This window comes from Diachasma alloeum, unplaced genomic scaffold (genome assembly GCF_001412515.2).
Source record: "Diachasma alloeum isolate Michigan unplaced genomic scaffold, Dall2.0 Dall_scaffold_00609, whole genome shotgun sequence".
NCBI classification, from domain to species: Eukaryota; Metazoa; Arthropoda; class Insecta; order Hymenoptera; family Braconidae; genus Diachasma; species Diachasma alloeum.
The window spans coordinates 312,920-338,133 of record NW_021680741.1 but is presented as its reverse complement, the minus strand read 5'-3'; the positions used below and the strand labels follow the sequence as shown (position 1 = coordinate 338,133).

The window sequence follows — 25,214 nt, the reverse complement described above, 5'->3', positions numbered from 1 at the left end:
AATTGTGAATACACATACACAATTAACAACTTTTTGGGAGCCTTGAACAGCCACCTCCACGTGGTGCTCCCGGGTCATGCCAAGAGCTGTTCGGTTTTGATGTTATAATTCATACATTTGAATTATACTTCAAAACATTGCAGTGTCACCGTAATAACCCTTAAATATATATATATATATCCTAGTATACATATATATATATATATGTACTAGGGGGCTACGCTCCCTGCTCGCTTCGCTCGCTCCCCCCTCTCAGTGTGACAGAGTGGGTGTGACCGGGATTTTTCCAATAGCTCTATACATACTTTACCACAAGAGGCCACAAACGTATAATTCCCCCCCATATATAGGCACCCCCCCATAAATGGCCACCCCCATATATAGGCACACCCCCCCTATATGGGCACCCCTCATATATATAGGTACCCGCCCATATATGGGCACCTCCCCGTATATGGGAACAACCCCATATATGGGCACCCCCTACATATGGGCACCCCCTACATATGGGCACCACCCCATATATATAAGCACCCCCCATATATGGGTGCTTCTCTATATATAGGCATCCACCCATATATGGGCAGTCCCCTTAGAACCCCCATGACCCTTATGACCCATATTAACCCTATGCCCCTCGTGATCCTTAGCACTCCTATGACCGTCGTGACCCTTAGCACTCCTATGACCCTCGTGATCCTTAGCACTCCTATGACCCTCGTGATCCTTAGAACCTCTATGATATTTAGAACCCCTATGACCCCTGTGACCTTTGAGACCCTCGTGACTCTTATGACCCTTAGCCCCTCTATGACCCTTATAACCCTTAGCACCTCTATGAACTTCGTGACCCTTAAGAGCCTTAGTACATTTCTGACCCTCGTGGCCCTCATAACTCTTAGCCCCTCTATGATCCCTATGACCCGTAGGGCCCCTATGACCCTTGAGAACCTCCAGGGATGGGGACGTCCCCTGAAGCCCTGAAGCCCCCGCTGGCTTCGCTCGTTCCCGGCTCCCGGTGTGACCGAATGGGTGTGACCGAATGGGTGTGACCGGGAGCGTTTTTCCGATAGCTCTATAAATACTTTACCATAAGAGGCCACATACGTATAATTCGCCCCCCCCTATATGAGCACCCCCTACATATAGACACCCCCCATATATGGGCCGGATCAAGCGTCGCCTGAATTTTGAGCGTCGTCTGAATTTTTGGGCTTATTTTTTTATTATATAGAGAGATATATATCTATGTATATATGTAGTGTATAATAAAAGCAGTCATCAGATATCCCCTTTAAAAAAAAGCATATAACTTTTTTTGTCACCGTTTTTTGCGGCATAGCTTAGCTATCACGTATAAAAAATGAGAACAAAAAATAATATTTTTGAAAAATATAATATATAATATGTATAATACATTATATATATTGTGAGGTATTTTTCCAAGCGCGTCTGCGGGACTCAGACGCGTGATTCTCCACGAACTTTCAGCGAACCTTCTGGACTCTCTCAACCCGGAATTACAACGACGGGAATAACGAGAGGAGACAAAATGCCAAAAAGGGCGCCATTCCTTTTAACCGCCAAAGGACAAGGTCACACCGTTGAGCCGCGTTCCACGACTAGCTCAGATACCGCGGAGGCGTGTGGGAACAGACTACAATGAGCGTACTCAACAATATGCAACTGTTTACAACACACAAAAAAAAATATAATTTTAAATCATAAGTTAAGTGTGATCTTTTGCTCGTCCATACGAGAGTTAACGTAGGATTCTGTACACGTGCGGGAGAGGACTCCCGCGAGCAAAGACGCTATACAAATAAAAAAAAAAGTAATTAACCGAGTGATACTAATTAACTAAAAGAAATAATAATAACTTTTGAGATGCGTGGGAGACGCTAAGACGCAAGGATCACCCGCAAGCTACGACGACGCGAGAGCCACATGAATGAAGAAATTGAACAAAGTTCCGAAATCAAAACCGATAAACGGCAACAATATGAATGAAATAATTAATATTCACTAATGAAAATAAAGGAATGAGGCCAAAGGCCACTGAGTGCCGTGTCCCGGAGGCAAAAGGCTGGAATTTTAGCACTCAAACGGTGTCCAAAATGGCCACCGGAGAAATGAATCGAAAAACTACGCGAGCACTCACAAATTAAATCACGCTCACCGTTTGATACGCGAGAAACTCCAGGGTGAACTCTTCTGGACCCTCAGTACGGCGACGTCAGGAAAAGGCCGGAAAATCCAGGCACACCAAAGTAATAATTGTGTTAACAATTTAAAGAAGCTCAAAGAGCATAATAAAACTTTAATTGCGCAGAACGACTTAATATGGCTGAACTCCAGCGAAGAGTCNAGCATCGGTTTTTTACTGGACGGCCTTGTGCCGCCGATCCATCGGTGAGGTGGTGGGGGTTCGCACGTAGAGGCCTGAGATGCCTGCTGGCGTGCGACGATCGTCTTTCGCGTCCTACGTGATGTGAGTCTCCCAGACTCGGTGTGTGCGTGCTCGTCGGTGTGCTGCTCCTCAGCTATAGCGCCGTCTTATAGCCCTTCCCGATGCTCCGCTCCACTCCCTTCGCCAGGAAGCTCACGTAACCCACGGTGAGCGCGATCGACAGAGTTCGAGAGAATGATGAAAAGGAAGTAAATAATAGAAATAAAAAAAAATAAAATGACAATTGTGGCTTTGGGTGATCCGACTCCTCGCTGAGGTAAAAATACTAATTTTCCCCCCATGATCCGCGGTCAGTTCAGGCGAGGAATAGTACATGATTTTTATCATATTACAATATATACTAGGGGGCTTCACCCCACGCTCGCTTCGCTAGCTCCCCCCCTCACACTGGTGCCTAACTCCGATCCTTGAAATGTGCCATCAGATCCCAGTGTTATCGGACCCCCCTCCCATAGGAACTCCTAGGGCCACCTAGGAACCCCATAGAAACCCCATAGCAAACCCCACAGCAACCCTACAGCACCCCCATCGGACCACATATCCACCCCATAGCAACCGCATAGCAACCCCATAGCCACTCGATAGCAACCTCATAGGACCCCATAGGAACCCCATGGCAACCCCATAGCAACCCCGAGTCTTATGACTTCCTTGCCTTATGGCTCTCATGATTCTTATGACCTTTGCCTTATGGCCTTTAGTGGTCAATCACTCAACAATGACTGTCAGTCACTAAACAATGACTGGAAAAATTAGAAATGAATTATTTATCATTTAAATGACACGATCTCAAATGGATTATTAATGCAAAACATTGTTTTTATAGTGTTTGGGATTAGAAAAAGGGGTTAAATGGATGAATGAAGGATTTTTTAACATTAAACCCCATAGCAATGCCATAGCAACCCCATAGCAACGCCATAGCAACGCCATAGCAACCTCATAGCAACTCCATAGCAACGCCATAGCAACGCCATAGAAACCCCATAGAAACCCCATAGCAATCCCATGACAATCCCATAGAACCCCATAGCAACGCCATAGCAACCCCATAGAACCCCGTAGCAATCCCATAGAACCCCATAGCAACCCCATAGCAACCCCATAGCAACCCCATAGCAACCCCATAGAACCCCACAGCTACCCCATAGCGACCCCATAGCAACCCCATAGCAACCCCATTTCAACCCCATTTCAACCCCATAGAACCCCATAGAACCCCATAGCAACCCCATATATGGATCGGATCAGGCGTCGCCTGAATTTTTGGGCTTATTTTTTCATTATATAGAGAGATAGTATATATAATATATACTATATGTAATGTATTATTTTTTCATTTAATTTATTATTTTTATTATAGTAGAATATATATGATGAAATTATATGATGTCGTATTTAAAAAAACTTTTTTTTTAGTTTCTTTTCAATTTTTGAATCAATTTTTTTTTTGTCATCAACTTCAGTAGAAGACCATAAAATAAAAAATGATGACTAAATAATTCCTAAATAATTGACGGAAAAAAAACTCGTCACGAAATAAAGGAAAAGTGTGAAATCGACGATAAAAATAATGATAATAAGAATAATTTTTTTTTTGTAAATCAAATATGAAAAGTAAAGAAGGTCAGAAAAAATAGATAAAATTGAACCGGACATGAATTTGCTCGGAATTCATACCTTTGTGCTAAAAGAAACATAGACAACCATACTCTGGGTAAAGGCGCGCGTAGCGCGCCCCATACGCTAGTATGATAAAAAACTGTTTTTTTCTTAGTTTTCAACAATGTTTGTCCAAATTCGCAAGTATTCAGACAAAAATTGATTTTTTTTCTCAACTGAGAGATGAACTTGTTCCCTTTATCTTGATAAAACTATCAATCCACCAACCCATGTTTAGTAATTAGAAATTAAATATAGACAAAATATCATATGTGGAATAGAATTTTTCCAATATTTTTCCAATATATTCTTTTTCATTATTTTGAATCTCTGATATAAAAATAATTGGTCGGGAAGTTATTGGTTCGACCCGTAATGGGTCACATCCACTCCAACCCACCCACAATGGGAGCGAGCGAAGCGAGCGACCAACAACCCAGACCTTTTTTTTCTGTTGCTTTTCCTTTTTTTCTCACCAATTTCAATGGAATGCAAGAGACAATGCATTTCTATTGGAATTCTTCTGAAATATTGTATTGATTTTACGTATGAATTCCATTGTAGATTCTGCAATTTTACCCTGTCATTTTGTTGAGAAATATTTTTGGATTTTGTTCCTTGCCTTCGGCTCGGACTATAAACCCACGTTCGTCAGAAAATACTTTGTGGACCTTATGATGAAAATTGCTATTGCTATTGGAATTCTTCTGGAAAATTCAATTGATTTTACGTGTCAATTCCATCGTAGATTCTGAAATATTACCCTGTCATTTTGTTGAGAGATATTTGGTAGGAAAAAGTCAGAAGATTTCGATCTTTCTATAGAAATCCTTGGACATAAATTTATCAGTTTTTCTGTTTTTTTTTCTCATCAATTCCAATGAAATTCAAAGGAACATGAATTTTTATTAGAATTCTATTGGAAAATTCCATTGAATTCATGAGTCAATTCCATGGTAGATTCTACAATTGAACCCTGTCATTTTGTTAAGAGATATTCGATTGGAAAAAGTCGATAGATTTTGATTTTTCTATAGAAGTCTTTGTGGATGAATTTATCAAGTTACTTCTGTTGTGTTTCATTCAGAAAATACTTATATATATATATATATAAGTATATATATATATGAGTTTCATTCTTTTCTCATCAATTTTAATGAAATCCGAGGGAACATGAATTTTTATTAGAATTGTGGAGGTGAGCAGGTTATTAAATGACAACTCCAGAGATCCAACGTTGAGCGAAATATATTTGAGTTTTTAAACGTTAATATTTATAAGAGTGGAGAGTTAGTCGTAAGAAGACTTGTCCTCTCTGTTGATGTGTTGTCCAGTGGTTGAGCGATGAGTGAATGTCGAGTGAATGATTGACTGATGATGAGTGTGGAAAGTGTGCGGTATTTAAGGAGAGTGCAAGGATGTGATTGGTGGAAAATTTGGAGAAGGGATGAGTAAAATCCTGGCTTCCGATTGGTTCGGCGCTGTAAGTTCCCGCCGGTGAGCTGTGATTGGCTCGGGGGTCCCGGCGGGGAAATTTCCGTCGTGACGTCACGGGCGCCAGTCAGGCGGACGAGGGATTATGGACGCCAGGTGATGATGAGGGATTAGGACGCATGGAGGATTATGGCAATAAACGGGTCATGAGGTTTGTGATACGGAAATGGATTTTTAATGTGGGAATTGGCCCAATGTCTCGACAGGAAAATTGGGGAATTGGCCCAATGTCTAAAGAGGAAAATTGAGTGTGTGTATGTGTGTGCGCGTCTGAATGACAGAGATGTAGTGGAGACACAGTCACCACAGAATTCTATTGAAAAATTCTATTGATTTTACGAGTCAATTCTATGGTAGATTGTACAATTTAACTCTGTCATTTTGTTAAGAGATATTTAATTGGAAAAAGTCAGCAGATTTCGATCTTTCTATAGGAATCCTTGGGCATAAATTTCTCAGTTTTTCTGTTTTTTTTCTCATCAAATTCAATGAAATCCAAAGGAACATGAATTTTTATTAGATATCTATTGAAAAATTCTATTAATTTTACCAGTCAATTCCATGTACAATTTAACCCTGTAATTTTGTCAAGAGATATTGGATTGGAAAAAGTCGATAGATTTTGATTTTTCTATGGAAGTCTTTGAGGACGAATTTATCAAGTGTTTTCTGTTGCTTTCCCTTTTTTTTCTCCCCAAATTCAACGGAATCCAGGGGAAAATGAATTTCTATGGGAATTCTTCTGGAAAATTCTATTGATTTTATGTGTCAATTCCATCATAGATTCTGCAATTTTACCGTGTCATTTTGTTAAGATATATTTGGTAAGAAAAAGTCAATAGGTTTTCATTATTCTATAGAAATTTTTTTCTCATCAATTTTAATGAAATCCGAAAATGCTGAGGAAATTTCTCTTCAACAATCTGTGACGGAATTTTCGAGAATTCCGCCACCTGTACACAACTTCGTCGTAAAATTAAGTAAATCGTAAGAGTGAGTAGGCAAGTGTGAACTTATTTTGATCTTTTTGGAGAGAGAGTCGCGATTTCCTTAACCCCAATGTTAGCACCCCTACCGAAGGGCGATGCAACACTCCTTTCAGCTCCAGCTCGTAGAAACCGGTCTCCAAGAACATCAGGAAGGGCCTCGCGGGGAAAACAACATTCGATTTCTATAAATACTCAAATTCACGTGTCAATACACATTAAAAACGAGTAAAAAGTAAATCTCCGATTCAAGTAATATTAAAGTTTTTGTTCTCTTTTAGTTTCAGTTATCTTTCTGGTTTATTTCGGATTTTAGGAGATAAAATTATCGGTTTTACGGTTGAGGGAAAATGTACAGTAATTGTATTTTCCTAGTTATATTTTTGTATTGTGGAATCTCGCGAATCCTGAGAGGGACGACGATCCACCGCGATTCAGAGCCGAGACACCGAGCTTTCCGGTGAGATCTCGCTGATCTCGTTGAGTGCGGCTGCTGATCACAGAGGTTGAGGTGAAATACTCACGCTCCCTGGCTAAGGCACTTCGTGGAGTCGCTGGAATCACCAGTGCAGCTGGAAGGCCATGTGGATGAACATAGCCCACTCGTCTGCATGGATCGCCATGGGCTATTCTCTCTTTAGATTTGTTCACGGTGACTCCAGGATGACTCCCGGGAGAGTGACAGCAGCGAAAAGTGCACTCACTCAGGGGTGAAGTGCATTCGCGAGGAGAAAAGGTGAACAACTGCCTTAATCCCCCCTTTCCGAACCACCAGATAACTATTGTTCAGCCACTATGGATAAAAACCCCTTGGGTTAATTCATAAAAGATATAATTAACGGCGGAATGCCTAAAATAAGTCTAAAACCCATTTGAATTAAAATCCCCGCGTGCTCGTTTACATGAGCCCGCCCCAGCGGCAGCTAGACGGCGTGCCGGTCGTGCCACCCAGCTGAGAACCTCCGCCGGTTAAACGCAGTTTACGAGAGAGTTGGACCCGAGCAACCACTGCGACAATATCCCCGAGAATATCGACAACGATCGAGGGAGTTGGTGGAGACCATCGCCGAGAGCCCACACGAGGAACATGGTAAGTACATTTTTATTCACCATGTGCACTCTCTCCCGAGGAGAGAAGTGCATTTATTCCCAGTGTGCCCAGTGATCACCTCCGGGAAAAGTGCACCGGCGTTCACAAGAGTGACGCCGAGATGCATTCCCAACCTCCAAAACTCCTCTGAGCGGGTGGATAAATGCACCACTGAGTGCATAAAACCCTCGTTCAGCTCTCCAGACCTCTCCCGAGTGATAAAACCCCAGTGAAACCCAAGAGATAGTGAAAATGGACAGTGCGTCCCAATAAAAGGCCGCACATGGCCCATGCCCTGCCAGGGCGCCATTGTGCCCTCTCCACTCACCAGGAAGTCTTGTGAACAATTAATGCACCTTCTGAGTGCATAATTAGTTCACTAGGACTCTCGAGAACGCATGGGGAATGTCCAGTGCCAATTTTTAGTGGGAAAAAGTGGATAAAACAGGCCCACAAGTGCACACATGCGCCTCACGTGCCGTGGGTGATGCTGTCGTGCACATGGCGGTTTTTTCTCTTTCCAGAGCGAATTGAAGCCTCAAATGAGTGCTCTTCTAGCTCAGTAAAGCTTCCCCAACGTCTGAATTTATTAATTTAAGGTTTCTTGGAAGACGAGACCCCGAAAATCACGACATTGAAGCTCGTGAGCTCCAGGGATTTTCCTGTGACGCCACGACGCTCTTGATGGAGGACGGACTCGAATATGGGAGAAAATGGTTCTCTTAAGTGACATTTCCATACTTGAGTCCCTCGCCCATTAATTGTCATTTATTGTTATGAGGAGATTCGCCGAGATCATCGCTTTGGAATTAACCCCGCCTTCAGATCCTCCAGCCCTCCAGTTTCTGGACGATGCGGAGAGATCGTTGGCCTGGACTCTTCGGACCTCCCATTCCCTTCACGATAACCTCTCTCTCAAGGTCAATTCACGTAGTCTCACTCTCGGGAATTTAATCGAATTTAATTTTGTTGAAATTAATTGAAATTAATTTATTTTATTTATGAAGAACAGAAATTCTATTGGAGTTGAAATATTATTGAGAAATTGAATGAATCACGGAGTAAATTTAAAAGTAATTCTCACATCCCCTATTGAAATAATTTTCTGATTCTTCCTTTTGATTTTCCTGTATCTTTTGGTAAATTCGCGACATCCTTCCTAAGACCGAGCGACCGATCCTACCCCGCTCTCCGAATATCTCCGAGCTAGTCGAGCTAATTCCGCAACCTCTCCCTTGATCTCCCCAATTATGGCTAAGTTTTCGTGTGGTTCTCTTTAATGCGGTTCGTTGACACCGCTGGAACAAAAGTCAGCTGGCGCCCGACAACATTTTTCTCGTTTTCCCGTTTATTTCGTTTATTCGGTTTTCGAGGATTTTCGTGGGGATATCGAGGAGCAGAGGCCGAAGGTGACAACACTCCGGCTGTTTTGAGTTTCGCATCGAATTATGGATAAGTCTACGGTTTATATTTCAAGTTTTGAGGTTCACGTTGGTTAGTGCCGTCACAAATCCTTATAGTAATAATCGTAATAGATTGAGTTATATGGAAAACTGAATATGTTTTTTTTCTATCGAAAAATATATATTGTATAAAGTACACGTTCAAATTATATAAATTTCCTTTAATATAATCGGTGCAAACAATAAATACAAATTCCAAATATAATTCGAAAAGAAATCTAATGGAATTCTCGTAGAATTCTGATAGAAATTCAGTTGAACATGACAGATGAAACATTTACATTTTTTTGTTGAATTTGTTGCTACGCGGAAACGATCCAATATCATTCTCCTGGAAATTACTGCTGTGCTCTCCATGAAATTCGAATCCTTCCCTAATGGTGTCTGATTACTTCCAGGTCCTATAGGTTTCAAAAATTTAAATGAATGTGATGTTTACTTGGATGACAATTCCTCGTTCAATTTCAATTAAAACTAACAATATAGGAGTTCGACTTATAACTAACAACAACAACAACAACAATAATAATAATAATAATAATAATAATAATAATAATAATAATAATCATGTGATGTAGCTCCGGCTGAGAGCAACATTACAGTGAAAGAAGAGGTGAAGCGGCTCAAATACCAGCCACTCCTGTTTGAGCTACGTCAAATAAATCGGGGATTTAAAGGAAAGTTGGTTGTCCTGATAATTAGCTCTCTTGGGGGAATGAAAGAGTCATTCATATTTGGGCTGAACACCATCCCTGCATGTAGGCGTTAAGCCTTCATTTTGGCTGGCCAAATGCAGAAGGCGGTCATTCTTGGATACCTCCGTCTACTTAGACAGCACGATTCTGGACTGCAGTAGAGCGCACCNGACAGCACGATTCTGGACTGCAGTAGAGCTCACCCTCTGGTTGGAGGGAGTCCTACTGTAGGCCGATTAGGTAGAGTTTGTATCGCTTAGCTTGCTGGGCGGTCTTCGAGGTGAAGTCGGAACCCTCGAGGATCGTTCAGCGATCTCATTTACGAGTGTAAATAATAATAATAATAATAATAATAATAATAATAATAGTAATAATAAACACCATAATGATGATGATAATAATAATTACAGCAGCATGACTTCAACATGTCTAAATTCTGTATAGGACGTGGTAACAACGGAGGGATCCGTCACAGACAGTGGCGGGGTAGATAGTACAGGCAATCTAGCATTGCAAATGCAAATTAGTCGCGCTTCAATGAAATTTATACCAAACGTCCAGAATATTGCCCTGAACAACATATCAAAATGGAGAGGGTCTAGGTGTTTCAATTATATTTTTAATTATTAAAAAACTATTGAAAATTCGGGGGTTAACGCCAAGAATACGAATAACTTTCATTCAGAATATCCAATTCAGAATTGAAAAATATCAGTTTGTTGAGCAAGAAACACTCAACAAATCATAAGCGAGAACCTATCCCTTAGAATTTATCGTTTTTATAAAATTAATTCATAACTACGTACTATTTACAATTGCCTAAAACAATCAGCTGTTAGCGCAAGGCCCACCCCCTGCTGCGCACGCAACCCACTCACATCGGCGCTATGCGCAGAACATTCAAAGGATTAAAAGAAGTTAAAAAAATCCAATAAATTATAGTCTATTTACAATTTTTCAATTCATAACTCCTCCAAAGAATATCATCGTAATTACATTAATATACATTAATATATATAGAATATGTCTCAATAAATTTTTTCGCACGTCCAGAATCGAGATAATTATCAACATTTATTATAGATTGAAAGAAAAGGGCAACATCTTAATGATAGAATTCTATAACAGAATTTGTTTATTACAGAAAGTATATTACATCCCAGAGAAAAACAAATCCTAAAATTAATAGATAAAATGTATTAGAAAAATTATGAATTTGACCAAGAAATATCTACAAATCAGAAAAAAGGGGATTATTTTCAGAATTTTTACTAAATAAATTATCTAATATGATGGTAAAGTTTATCATTCTGTGGAGGCTAAATTCAACCGCAATTAATACATTAATTTTAGAATTTTTTTCTCTGTCGTAATTTAATTATTTACAACTTACAATTTTAATTATTACTACACGATTGTTTCATAATTTAATATAGAATTATAAGCATGCTGATCTAAATCATATAGAGATAAAAATAATTGATAAAATCAGAAAATTGAAGTTTTTAGAAAAAAAAAGTTTTTTAATGTTACGTTATCCGCAAAAAGCATCAATCGCAAGGCTTACATTCGGAAGCACAATTGAAGTGGAGTGTACATCTACTGTCGCCGGGTTAGGGTTGGAAACTCCTCTCTGTAAACGGAATCAAATATTCATTAGGTTATTTGGTATAGTTTGGTTGGAAAAATAATCAATAATTAAGACACTCTACCCTTTGACTAGACCGAACGTAGTTTTTACTAGTTAATGGTCCAGGGTCACTGCAAGCATCTTCTCTTTCATCGACTTGCATCAGGTCCTCTTCGCCTTCGGGAAACTGAGTGAATGGTGGGAATTCGGAACAAGAATTTCCACGGCACCCCGAACAGATTGTGAAACATTTGAGGCCCGCTCTTCTACATCCACACGTAGTGGAACAGTTCCCTCTGCATGTGCAATAGATCATTTTGAGAATGTCTTCTGGAGCTGGTGATTCCTTGGTCATAATGGGGAAGTACACTTGCTCCGTCAATTCCCAACCTCAATCTATTGCACGCAATTGATTATTCCCAAGCCATTTCTGGACTTGCAGATAAACATGCACGAGTGTTCTTCGGTTGAAGCACTTGTAGGTGGAAGCTGTCCTAGTCGTATTTCAGTTTTGAGACCTGCAGCAGAACTCACAAAACGTTCATAACGGTAACTGTTAATGGATGTCTTGTCCTCTGAAGCACCATAAATTACCAGCATCAAGCGTTCACCTGCTTGCTTGATATTATCCCTAGTTGAGTTCGGATTATTGAAGACCGCTACACAATCGAGGAGATGACGCTTTTTTGTCAGTAGGTTCAAAAATGACTTTTTTCCCTTATGGAAGATGCAGCTGGTTGTGTCACAGCCTGTGAAAGCGTGGCTGACAAGTATGGTGTCTTTCAGGTGCTGATTGTCCTTCGTGGAGAATATTTTACGGGCTCCTTGTTTATTTCCCTCTTTAATGAAATAAATTTCTCGTTCGAATGGAACCAGGGCAATCAGCAGCACCAGGAGATCCACGTCCTGACCAACCACTGCAACTTTGTTATGATCATGGAGGCACTCAACGACAGTCACTGCAATTAATCGATCAGCATCTTCCGATCCCTGTTGCACAGCTATTCCCGCACTTAAAAATTTACTTTTGAGGAAGTCGATGAGTCTATCCTTGTTTTTATCATTTGATAGAAATTTAGATTGACTCATGGTGATGGTCATATCCTCATCGAAAATGACTTGACTCCCTGTGCCGGTCCTCGAACGCCTGAATCTTTCGTAAGATTTTATCCCCACGTCGGTTTCTTTATAGCCATCAAAGACAACTATCGCATTCGAGCCGTAATGGTTTTTGATATAATTTTCATCTAATGGAAGAATTTGCCGATAAGTGGCTCCAATTGGCCAGACCACCTTGTGTAACAGGAATCCGCCGTCGATGATGATCTTCCACTGCGTTTCATCGATGCCATTCTCGGTTGGGCACTTGAATACAGTGAAGAGATCTGCTTTGTTGGATTTTCTCATGCCACCGTGATCATCAAATAGCGCAGGAGGAAATGGAGCTAGCTCGTGATTCAGAGATCGTGTTGCCAACTGGTTGTCGTCTGTTATAACCGCTGCAATCCGTTGGAATACTAGTACTTCATTGTCAATTACGATACCCCGCTTTGTAGAAGCGATTGACTTCACACGTGCCGTGTATTTCAGCTTCACATCTGAAGCATTCACTCCTACCATTGTTTTCATCGAAGCAGTTCCAATTTGAATTGCGTTATCACAGTTGATGTCCTTCCCAGCACATAATCTATCTGCGATGGATATGAGTTTATCACACTCAATACCAACGAAGGGATTACGCACAGTCATCCATGCTACGACTTTCAAATAATCCTCAGTATCTTGTTTGATGTTGCTCGGTCTCCAATCCGTGTGTTGCTCACTGGTGGATGCTCTCACTCCACAGAATGTCTCGAATGCCTCAATCACTTCATAGGCAACTGGCATACCGAGTATCCACCTGGCTAGAACCCCTTCCTTATTTCGTCCATGACCTTGTGTGAGACCACCAGAAACTTTCATCACACGCATAAGAGTTTGTTCTACGGTCATGTCAGTCCAAATTCCTGCCTATTTCTTATCAGATCGTCGTATGGTGAAGTGTCCCTCCGTTGTGAATTTTTGAAATTCATCAGGAGACATGATGCTTGGTACTCGCAACATGTCTTGAAGGCAGATCTGACCCGATTTGGCATAGGCTGGGTGACCGGCGGCATGGAAGATAGGCAGCATATCCCGCACACATTGGAGATGGAGTTGCCAGTTGCCTAAACGCTCAGCTTCGATAAATTGCATCAAAATACTGATACAATGAAAATATTGCATCCACAGCCTTGATGTTCGGCCAGCACCAGCGAGTTCCTCCATGACCTTCAGGATTTTCCGTTTGAGTTGAATAAAAATTTCGTCCTCATCAATTTCCTGTCGCGTCGGTAGTTGGAGAGCGAAATCACTGAGTACATTGGTGTCATGCAGACGATCCTGATCATCAACACTGTCGGCATGCTGAGCAATGATTGAACCCAATGCAGAATAAACGGTGAGGGGACCTCTGATCGCTCGACTGAACGCATGGCCAGTTAGCATGTGGTCAACAGTATTACCTGCATAAACTGTACACAGAAGTTCTTTTAATCCGCTACCATCCATAATTGTCCCAATAGCTCCGAGGAATGACATCAACATATGAAATCCTCCCAGTCTTACAACTACATCTGTCAGGATGGCTCTATCATCGGCAACTATTTCTTTGGCTTTAATATACAAGGGCTGATCAAATGTCACGAAGGCAGTTTTTTGTTGGCAATATTGAGTGATTTCGCAAGAATATGGAGAGAATATGCTGTTGGAAATTGTTCGCGTTCACCGAGATCCAGCTGTGATACATCTAGGAACGTAATGGATTTCAATCCTAATTGATCCCCACTTAACCGATTACAATAGACTACTGGAACGTTGATCTTTGATGCTAGTTCTTCAGCTCTTGGACTCCGAGTTAACTTGGGGATTTCTCCTTGATGTGTTACTGCGGATTTTGGCGTCACGCAACAAATACCCCCCATGCTATGAAAAGTATTGAAACCATCAACGGTGCATACATTATGATCGGCATTATCGAACACAAATTGTATGAATACATTTTCATCGATTTTTCTTTTCGTGTTCATTACGGCAGACGCCTCGTAGAGACTGATATTCGTATATGAAGCGCAGAAGCCCAGGCTGCTCAAAACGTCAATGATTAGACGTGAACCGAATTGTCTTGTTACAAAAATTCCAGTGGCTAATTGTTGTCAATTTCTCGTCTCTATTTGTCTTCCCCTTCAGTAGAACGTCGTTGAGGAAAATCTGCAGACTCTCCGGAATGTACTCCGCAACAATACCTAGAAGATCCTGAGTAGCTGGATAGATTGATGTTTCGTAAAATTTGCTTCTGATATCTTCTCTTATGATATCAGCTGTAGCAGAAACTATCCGCAATCGCTCTTCAGCCTCAGTAGCAGCTTTCTTCTCGTACCAGGAATTCATAAGAATTTTATACCCTGTACCCCGAAAGCATACAATGGTGGCCTTACCTTTACTTTCCAACATGATCATATCTGTGTTGTACTTATTGCGTAGTTTCTGCTTGAATGTCGCTGCAGTGAACGAAAATCCTTCCATCTTCTCCATCAGTTCGTTGAGAGAGAATTGACAATCATCACTCTCCTCCATGTATCGACACACGTTCTCAAAGGCCATTTCCATCTCTGCTATCTTCGGTCTTCCAATATCATGGGTTTCTGTGATGGTCGTGAACTTATGATAACATGACCTATGGTAACGAGCCTGAACCTGCAGTAAAGATGTCGACTCCAATCTTCGTTGAACAGCCTGACTCCAGTCATCTCCACGTTTATTAACACAATCATTAATGTGCGCTTGCAATTTGTCTGTTGAGACTGTTCGAAATGTTTTTTTCGAATACTATCGCATTTCGCAGAACACAGAAAACAATTGACTTGAAAGTTAAATTCTTCCTCATGAACTGGAGCTGCAACTCTCGCACTCACCACTTCTTTCAAAGCACAGTAAGCAACTCTACAGGGTTCATGGACTTCCACTTCGGTTAAATGTTCAAGGAATTCTCACTTTTTTTCCTGGCATTGTTTGCTTTTAGCAATGAACGAATTTATTCCCCTTTTCTTCATTATTCTCGTTTGGACACCACTACTCAAACTCCTGTCACAAATAAAACGAATTCCTTGATAAGACATTTCGGAATTTATTGAAGTCTCGATGATATTCAGATCAGAATAAAAATATTCCACACTTTCTGTACTGACTACCACAAGACAACTGAATATGTCCCACGTGGCGTGGCTTCTCTAACCATAAATCCCTAGCGTTACGGTTGGGCCCAGCTGGCGCCAGGCAGCTGCTCCTCTGATTGGTTAGGGAAGGGGCGTAGGTAGAAACTAGCATTTGTTGATTTCCCAAATAATACGGCCTAAATCGTTACGAACCAGCGAACTCATTCACAGAAAAATATTTAGTATATTTTATACTTGGTATAAGTATATTTTGTATTAAAAATAAGCAATGAGCAGTGTTACATCGATTGACTGAATTCAGCATTTACAACCTGAATGAATTAACTTCAAAAATACTAAATTGGTGGTTTATTTTCTCGTACGATGATAATTTTTATTCTAAAAAATTCAGAGCAAGTGCCGCCTGCATAGCAGATAAAATATCAATGAGCACATTATTATATATTCATACTATTTTAATGATTTCTCAACTGATTGGATTTCAATTTATCTATATATATTTACATGGCCGGACAATAATAATGATAATTTTTTGAGGAGTTATCGATAAATAAAGTTAAAAATTAGTCAAAATTTTTAAAGGGTTTTATGTCAGTCAAACGTGTGAATTTTAATCCTTTGAATGTTCTGCGCATAGCGCCGATGTGAGTGTGTTGCGTGCGCAGCAGGGGGTGGGCCTTGCGCTAACAGCTGATTGTTTTAGGCAATTCTAAATAGTACGTAGTTATGAATTAATTTTAAAAAACGATAACTCCTAGGGGATACGTTCTCGCTTATGATTTGTTGAGTTTTTCATGCTGAACAAACTGATATTTTTCGATTCTCAACTGGATATTCTGAATGAAAGTTATTCGTGTTCTTGGGGTTAACCCCCGAATTTTCAATAGTTTTTTAATAATCAAAAATATAATTGAAACACCTAGACCCTCTCCATTTTGATATGTTGTTCAGGACAATATTCTGGACGTTTGGTATAAATTTCATCGAAGCGCGACTAATTTACATTTACTCAAGTATGTGGTTTTTCTAGATTGCCTGGACTAAGAGGCAATAATCGTAGGGGGCGCGAAGGCAGATGCAACAATCATGGGGGACGCGGTGGAGGACGAGGGGTTCGTGGTAGAGGCGGGGCAAGTCGTACCGTCCACGTACACCTTAATTTGGGATAATCTATCAGCATGGAGGACATAAAAGTGAAGGAATGAAAAAAAATAGAATACATGAAAAATACATGAAAAATGTGAGAAATAGGTTGAATCAATACATAATTTTAAAAAAGTAATGAAGAAAAACAAATGGTCGGGAAGTTATTGGTTCGATCCGTAATGGGTCGCACCCAATTCCACCAACCCCTACCGGTCATACCCTAAAGAGGGAGCGTGCGAAGCGCGCGACTGGACCCGATTTTTGGGATTTGCTGCAGATGCATTTCCATCAATCGCTTTCCATCGTTACTTGTTGTGTGATGGGTACAGGAGAGGTCGAGTAGTACAGAAGAATTAGATAGACGATTCTCCTCGACAGTTCAATGTGACCCACTGCCTCGGAATTCATGAACATTGTAACAGTCTGGAAATATAGGCTGTTTGAGAGTCATGGTCTCGTTTCTCAGCTAACCTCTCATAAGTCTCTGTGAGGCAGTGGCTGAGATTCCACAAGTATCTTCATGAAGGGGAGTTGATGACTGTCCGTGAGACATTGTGTCATTTCTCACTGTACCTTTACTGGTAGCTGAGTCATTCTGAGTCCCATTCTTGGAATGATTTGGGAGCAACTTCTCATTATGGGATTTTATGGCATCACCTGTGGTGCCATCAGTGTCTGAAGCAATTGATCGCGACCTGGAATTTTTTGTATTTTCTCTGAATGTTCTTCTCATGATCTTCTTTTTCTTCATCTTTGGTGGAGTTTGTTTGCTGCTACGCCGCCCCCAATGCTTCTACAAGTGTACAGACTTAGCGGCAATGTTTCACTATCAATACTGACCTGTGTCTCTCAACATCTTCTCTCCACTTCCGTCAATTAGACCATTTCGAGTCGACGAGGGTGTTTGTTGACTATTAACAACATATTTTGGTGTATTTTGACCTGGTAAGAATCGTGTATTCTATTGTGTTCACTACTTCATTATCATGAAATGCATCACTGCAATTTCGTCTTAGTTCTCATTACAAATTGAAATTGGAACTAAAAGCATATCTCCGTCAAACCGGACAGTCATTTTCCATGATCTCGCAGAATGTCTCGCCAATTTTTCAGGGTGTTTTGTGACTCGAAAAAAGTATACTACATTTTTTTCAGAAAAAATTTTGGACCGCTCATTCTTCTCTTGCAATTAAATTCTCTTGTCTGATGAAAATACCTCTTTTCTCCGGTTCTATGCGTTCAAAAATGATGATTAAAGAAAAAAAACTGTATATTTTCCGATCTACAAGATGGAAGAATCATCAAAAATCGCAAATAATTGGGAGATCGATTTTATATTAAAAAAAGAGGAAAATGTATTTTTTCCTCCTCTTGGACGCTTTTAATTTTTTTAAATATTTTTTTTCATGATTCTTCAGGCTCCTAAGAGATCACAAAAAAAATTTTGGAAAGCCAAAATTTAGGAGCCCAGCAATAGAAAAAATTCAAGGCAATACAGGTCTCATATGAGTTTTATGCGAATATCTTCGCATATAACGGGGATAGCAAAATTTTTGTGATGACCTTGTTTGAGAGTGAAGCTAGATTGAGATGCCGGTTAGGGAAAAGTGGAAATGTGGAAGGAGATGGAAAATTAAAACGCATGGAATTATAAAACCACTCTGGTGATGTACTTTATTGTGGAATAACCTACGCGTCTTGATAAATTAATAATGTTACACTGTTGAGTTGCTCGACAAAGTCAATTAAATGATGATTTGAAAAATGCACTGCACTTGAGATTCTCTCGATATTGAACTTGATGATTGACTCAAAATAATTGATAGTTAATTCGGAATTAATTGATAATTGAATTAAATTAAATTGAGACGCTGTACGAAACGCTAGACTCAAATATATCTCGTTGATGTACTCCGGGAATGTACTCGATTGAGATGTTACGACGATACAATACTGTGATTAGAGTGACTCTCTCGGTGGCTAGAATGATAGCAGTTCTTTTTCGGGGATTTAGCTGACCGTGACCTCGAAGGCTCCCGAAGTTTCTCGAGATTTTCGTTGAGCCCGGTGACCGTTTGACTAGTTTGAATAGCTGAATTTCAAACATCCCGGGGGCCATTCATCATCTCGGATGATGAATTGTGCGTTGAATTTCTCTGGTGCTGCTTCTCTGCGATAATTACTCGTTGACTGGCTCGGGATCGTCTTCTGAGGGATGTTCTGCTGGTGGAGGGTCTGTCGGTCCGAGACAGAGCTTGATGATGGGTCTGATGAATGTCATGCTGGTACTGGTGATTCTTTCGATGTTGGTGGTACCATCCGGTCGAGTTGGTACTACTGCTCGTGGTGTGTTGATGGTTGCCATTCTTGGGAGGCCATCGTCTCCTGAGTGAACTGCCACTACTCTACCGAGTGGCCATTATGCTGGTGGATAATCCTCGTCGACCATCAAGATCATCTCTCCAACTTTGATGTTCTCTCGTCGTTGATTCCACTTGTAGATAGCTTGGTACCTTTGAAGACACGCTCTGGACCACCTGGACCAGGATTGCTTTATTTTCTGGGTGATCAGATTCCATCTTTGCAACTTGCTGGGGTTCTCATTGATGATTGATGGCTCTGGAATCACCTGTAGAGGCTCACCTATTAGGAAGTGACCTGGGGTGAGTGCCTGGAAGTCCTCTGGGTCATCTGACATCGGTGTGATTGGCCCGCAGTTGAGGCAGGCCTCTATCCGGATCAGAATGCTGTTGCGTTCCTCGTAGGTGAATGTCGTCGACCCAAGTACTCTTTTGAGATGATATTTCGTTGATTTGACCGCTGCCTCCCATTTGCCACCGAAATTGGTTGCTCTCGGTGGTGAAAAGCTCCATTGAGTCACGTTGGTGGCCAGAGCAGCCTGGACTTGGTGATTCTCTCTGGTTAGCTGGTTGTACAGCTTATTGAGAACTGTTGAGGCGCCAACGAACGTGGTTGCGTTGTCACTGTACATAACCTCGGGGATGCCTCTCGTTCCGGTGAATCTCTCGTAGGCTCCGATAAATGCGTCTGTTGTCTGGTTGGAAACGAGCTCTAAATGGACTGCTAATGTAGTGAAACACACAAATACTGCAATATGAACGCTAGATGTTTGGGCATTTGTGGGTCACCATTTGAGAATAGGAAATGGGCCGGCATAGTCTACCCTCGTATGGAGAAATGCTCATGAAAGTGATATTCTCACTGCACGCAGTTGGCCAATTAGGTGCTGGGCCTGTCGTCCACGATGTCGGATGCAGACAGGGCAGCGTGAGATATATGCTCTCACAGTGCATCTGCCGCTGAAGATCCAATACTTCTGGCGTGTGTGGGCTAGGGTGAGTTGAGTTCCTCCATGGAGTGTCCTTCGGTGAGTTTCTTCGATGACCAACGCTGTGAAACGAGACTGACGAGGCAGGATAATTGGGTGAATCTCGTCAGGGTCTAGTTGAGAATTCTTAAGGCGGCCAACTAGCCTGATGATGCTCTCATTGTCTAGAGTTGGAGTCAGCTTTGTTAGTGGATGACTCCGTGGTATTTGATGGTATCTCTCAAGTATCTTGTGAACAGATGCAAAATATTGATATTGCGTAATTTTTACCCAAAACAGTCTGGCTTCGTTGAGTTCTCTAGAGGTTAAGACCGGTGTTTGAGGGACTCGCCGTCTTCTGAACCTTTCGATGGCTCGGTTCAGGGTGGCTGTTACTTGGAGGACTTTGACTAGTGTTGAGTATCTGTTGAGGAGCTCTGCTACGGCGTTGACCTTGATAGATGTCTGATGTGATGAAGTTGGCCTTGTTTCTGTTGATGCTTCGGCTGGAGTGTCAAGTGATGATACTGGTCAGTTTTCAAGTTCCTGACTTATCCACTCAGGGTCTGACCACCATAGCTGATCTTCGGCTAGATCCTGTGGTGATAGTCCTCTGGATGCAGAGTCGGTTGGATTTTCCTTACTGCTGATGTGCCTCCAGGTAGCATCTGGAAAGGATTCCTGGATGTTGATGACTCGGTTTTGGCCAAAACCCTTCCATCTCGATGGGTGACACTTGATCCAAGCTAGCACTATACTTGAACAAGACCATAGATACGTGTCTACTGCGTTGAGTTCCAGCATCTGCTGAGTTGCAACTACTAGTTGAGTAAGCATGAGTGCTGCTGTTAGCTCCAGTCGAGGGATGGTCATGCACTTGAGGGGAGCTATTTTTGTTTTAGCGTATAACATTACCGTTGATGCTGGTCCATTGAGTTGCTTGGTGCGGATATACACCACTGCACCCATGGTTGTTGTTGACGCTCGATGTCTTCGATGAGAGTCTCAGCCACTTTGGCACTGAGACTTGATTCAGTTGGTTGAGGTTCTCTCGGAAGCTCGTTCATTGATCTTCATACTCCTTTGGAAGTGGTGTGTCCCAAGTGAGCTTGAGTTTCCACAGATCTTGGATAATTATCTTGCCTCGGGCGATTACTGGAGCGATGAATCCCAATGGATCAAACAGTTGAGCAATTTCTGATGCTACTGCTCCCTTGGGGATTGTTGCTGACTCAAACTGCTTTGATTTAAATCGAAATGTATCGGACGATTGATGCCAATACAATCCGAGCACTTTGGTGATAGGCTCCTCGAACTGGATGATTGCCTTCCTCGTTGAGGTTCCCAATTCCTCTAATACGTGTGAGCAATTACTGCTCCACTTTTGTACAGCGAAACCGCCTGCTTAATAGAGCCTTTTTAACTGCCATGCGATTTCTTTGAGGTGATCTTCTGTATCAGCTCCGCCGTATATGTCATCGACGTAGCGACCTTTGGTGAGTGACTCGACGGCTGCCGGGTGGTGATGTCCTTCATCCTCTGTTAATTGTTGGAGAACTCGTAGAGATAGACATGGAGAACAATTGAGACCGTAGGTGACTGTGGTCAGTTGCTAGGTGATCTGCTGCTGATTTTCGTTGATCCACAGAATTCTCTGGAGATCCCAATTGTCTTGATGCACTCGAATCTGTCTGAACATCTTGACAATGTCCGTTCCGAAAACAATTCTGTGTTTTCTGAGCCATGTTAATACGTTCATGGTAATAACTTGTAGTTTCTCACCCGGATGAAGGATATCATTGAGAGATAATCCTGATGAGCGAGGACTTGAGCCGTTGAAGACAACTCTCAGCTTCGTGGTGAGTGCGTCTTCTCTCAGAACCCCGTGATGCGGTAGATAGTATGCTGTGACGGGTTCTGGTCCTTCTGGTGCTTTGCGCATGTGTCCCAGTGCCTCATACTCGTTGACGAATTCTCTGTAGAGCTGGGAATATGATTCGTCTGTCTGGAGACGCCGTGCAGCTGACAGGAGTTGACGTGAGGCCTTGAATTTAGACCCTCCGAGCGCTGTTGGTGAGGTCCGTAGAGGAAGTCTGACGATGTAGTGCCCAGTGTCATCTCTGGTATGTGTGGACTTGAAGAATTTCTCACACTCGATTTCATCTGGTAATAGCTCTGCTGATGAGTTGGAATTTTTTGGTAATTCCTCCTGGTGCCAAAATCTTTGGAGAAGCTCTTGTAGTTGCTCGTTTGAAGATTCCTTTACGGCCGATAGAGAAACCCTTGGTAAACACCCACTGCATTCGATTGGCCCTGTTAGTATCTAACCAAATATTGTTTGTTGGCCAACTAATTGAGTGTTTCAGGAGCTGACGACTCTGCTTTTGATGATCCGCCCATAGTTGTCAGCCCCTATGATGGTGTCTATTGGACCAGGTTTTAGATAAACTGGATCGGCTAGTTGAAGACCTTGTGGAGGGTCGATCCATGTTGGTGAGCACGAGAATGATGGTAGCTTGACCGTGAGTTTCTTGAGTATGTGAGCATTGATTTTCACTTGCTTTGATCCATCGACTGCTTGAAGCAGTACTGATACTGCTCCCCTCGTGTGACCTGAGTTGGTCTCTCCTATTCCGATTAACTCTATTTTTGATGACGTCCGTAAGAGTTGTAGTTGATGTACTAATTCCTCAGAGATAAACGATAACTCTGAGCCTTGATCGATGAGCGCCCTTGCTTTGAGAAGGAAGCCCTTTGGAGATTGTCCTCGTACTTGGGCTGTTGCAAGAAGTACATATTGCTGATCAGCTGCTGAATGATGACTGCTCTGCTCGATGATTGGCTGCTTGGTGGTTTCCTCTTTGATGACAGGCGATTTTGAAGTACTTATCGCCTGATTGGTGATGAGTCGTGTTGGTGATGCTCTGGATGCTGGTAGGTATAATTGAGAGCGATCAATGAGTGGTTTTACATTAGAAGGAAACTAAATTTTTACGTACACTCAGCCCAGCTCGTTCCTGGTTGGAACGTCTGTGGATTTTCTCCTCTTGGTGGGTCCACTAGAGCTGCCTGCTCAGCTTCTCTGCCGTTGGTGTATGTGCTTCCACCATGGATGAGCGTGTGATGCCTGCACTTGCAGCTGAAGGACGTCTTGGTGGACCTGCCCTTTGCGAATAGATGTGGGCCCAAGCAGTTGAAACAGAGCCTTCTGCTGACCACGAACTCATTCCTCTTGATGGGGGACAGGTCGACGAACCTCTGACAGTTCGCGATGAAATGTGGTCCCTTGCAGTAGGCACAGTGCTCCTTGGGGAGCAGTCTGGTGGGCTCTTCTGGCTCCCCCTGTTGAGTTACTGCTAGGTGAGCATTTCTCTGACGTTGACTTGCTCCTCGCTTCTTGACTGGTGATGTTAGAGGCTCGGTGGTCAGCTTGGCTCCAGCATTGATTCCTCTTGCGCAAGATTCAACGACGCCGGTGAACTCCTCCAGTGTTGGGAAGTCTTTGGAATCTCCTAGCTTCAATTCCCATGCTCTGAGAGTCTCTGCATCCAGGGACTTCGTCAATAGATGAACGATCATCTGCTCACTGACGCTCTCCTTGGACAAGCCTGTGATAGTGATCAGCTGAACTCTCGTCTCAAGGGCTGTCGCTGCATGGGCGTTGAGGTTCTCCACAGTTGCCTTGGTGATCTTCGAGAGGTTGAGGATCCTGTTGAATAGTGCTTAAGCGATGAGTCTGGGATCCTCATATTTCCTCACTAGCTTCTGCCAGGCCTCATAATTCTCATCGGTCACCGTGAAGGTGTCGATGAGATTTGCTGCCTGTCCCTTGAGAGCTTCCCTGAGGTGTACTAGCTTTTGCAGTGGAGGAATTGAATCATCTTTTATCACCAGTGACTGGAACAGGTCGCTGAACTGCTTCCCCTCTTAGTATTTTCCTTCGAATGGTTTCAGTCCAATTCTCTTGAGTTGATTGGCTTGAGCTGATGTTGTTGATGTACTCGTTGATTCTCTCTTCTTGATGATTCCCTTGAGCTGATAGATGAGTGTGAGGCAGGTTTTCTTCAGCGTGGAAGCCCTCTCATACGTGCTCTGAATAATATGTTGATGAGTTGGCAGGAGGGTCTCGCTGAGTTTGTCTTGGATGATGAGCAATTCATTCCATTCTCCTTCGATGATTTTCTCCTGGCCGTCCAACTCCTTAACTGTGAGACCGCCAATGTTCTCGGCTGACTGCAACAATTCTTGATAAATATCATTAAGTGACTTTACCTTGAAGTCCAGTTTATTTTTTTGGATTTTCTGAGTGTCTGTGAGTTCGCCTGTTGCAGTTCCCATCTCGGCTACAGTGTGTTCATTTTCTTGTTGGTGAATGGAAGTCGCGTCAGGAAACTGCGGTGTAATTTCTTCATTGAAGTGCGCTTGAGATGGATACTCAGTAATCTGGATAATTGGCTCAATTACGCTTAGCGTCTCCTCAGTGCGTTCATGCATACGTTATCTCCTAACTCCGCGTCTGACATGGTGGTCGTCTCTGATCTGTGTGAGGTAACTTATCGATGATAGGTAGATACCGACTGATGTTGACTTGGTGCCCACCTGTCGATAATGTAGGGCACGCTATTAGGTGGGGGCGCTGTCTGTTGGTTTTCGCGTCGCGCGCGCGGCTTGGGCCTCGGCTAGTTCCGACGGAAACCGAGGTTTTCCGAAGTTGCACAGCACTAGAGGTCGAAGTGTCACTACCGTTGTGTACAATACTGAACTTCAACTGTAAACACTAGGCACAACACTCTGCACTGTTGATTGTCTTGACTTGTCCGTAGATTTGCTCGTGTGAAACCCGAAAGTCCGTTACACACGAAGAGTCCCTTTTATTCTCGAAATTTCCACTCACTTTCACGCACTGTTTCCCAATCCGGCTCGAAGGACCATTTGTTTGAGAGTGAAGCTAAATTGAGATGCCGGTTGGGGAAAAGTGGAATTGTGGAAGGAGGTGG

General features: G+C 42.3%; 2 protein-coding genes across 2 annotated transcripts; both read right to left on the bottom strand.

Annotated features, from left to right (window-relative positions):
* Window positions 1-19,308: 19,308 nt before the first annotated feature.
* LOC107043671 lies at window positions 19,309-19,881 on the bottom strand. The gene has a single exon (XM_015265253.1). The coding sequence runs from the start codon at window positions 19,879-19,881 to the stop codon at window positions 19,309-19,311; it is 573 nt and encodes a 190-aa protein (XP_015120739.1).
* A 1,948-nt stretch (window positions 19,882-21,829) lies between these two features.
* LOC107043670 lies at window positions 21,830-24,555 on the bottom strand. The gene is made up of 5 exons (XM_015265252.1): window positions 24,219-24,555; window positions 23,977-24,143; window positions 23,217-23,907; window positions 22,592-23,148; window positions 21,830-22,540 (listed from the first exon to the last, which is right to left on the bottom strand). Exons 1-5 carry the CDS (start codon window positions 24,553-24,555, stop codon window positions 21,830-21,832), a joined length of 2,463 nt encoding a protein of 820 aa, XP_015120738.1.
* Window positions 24,556-25,214: the final 659 nt, after the last annotated feature.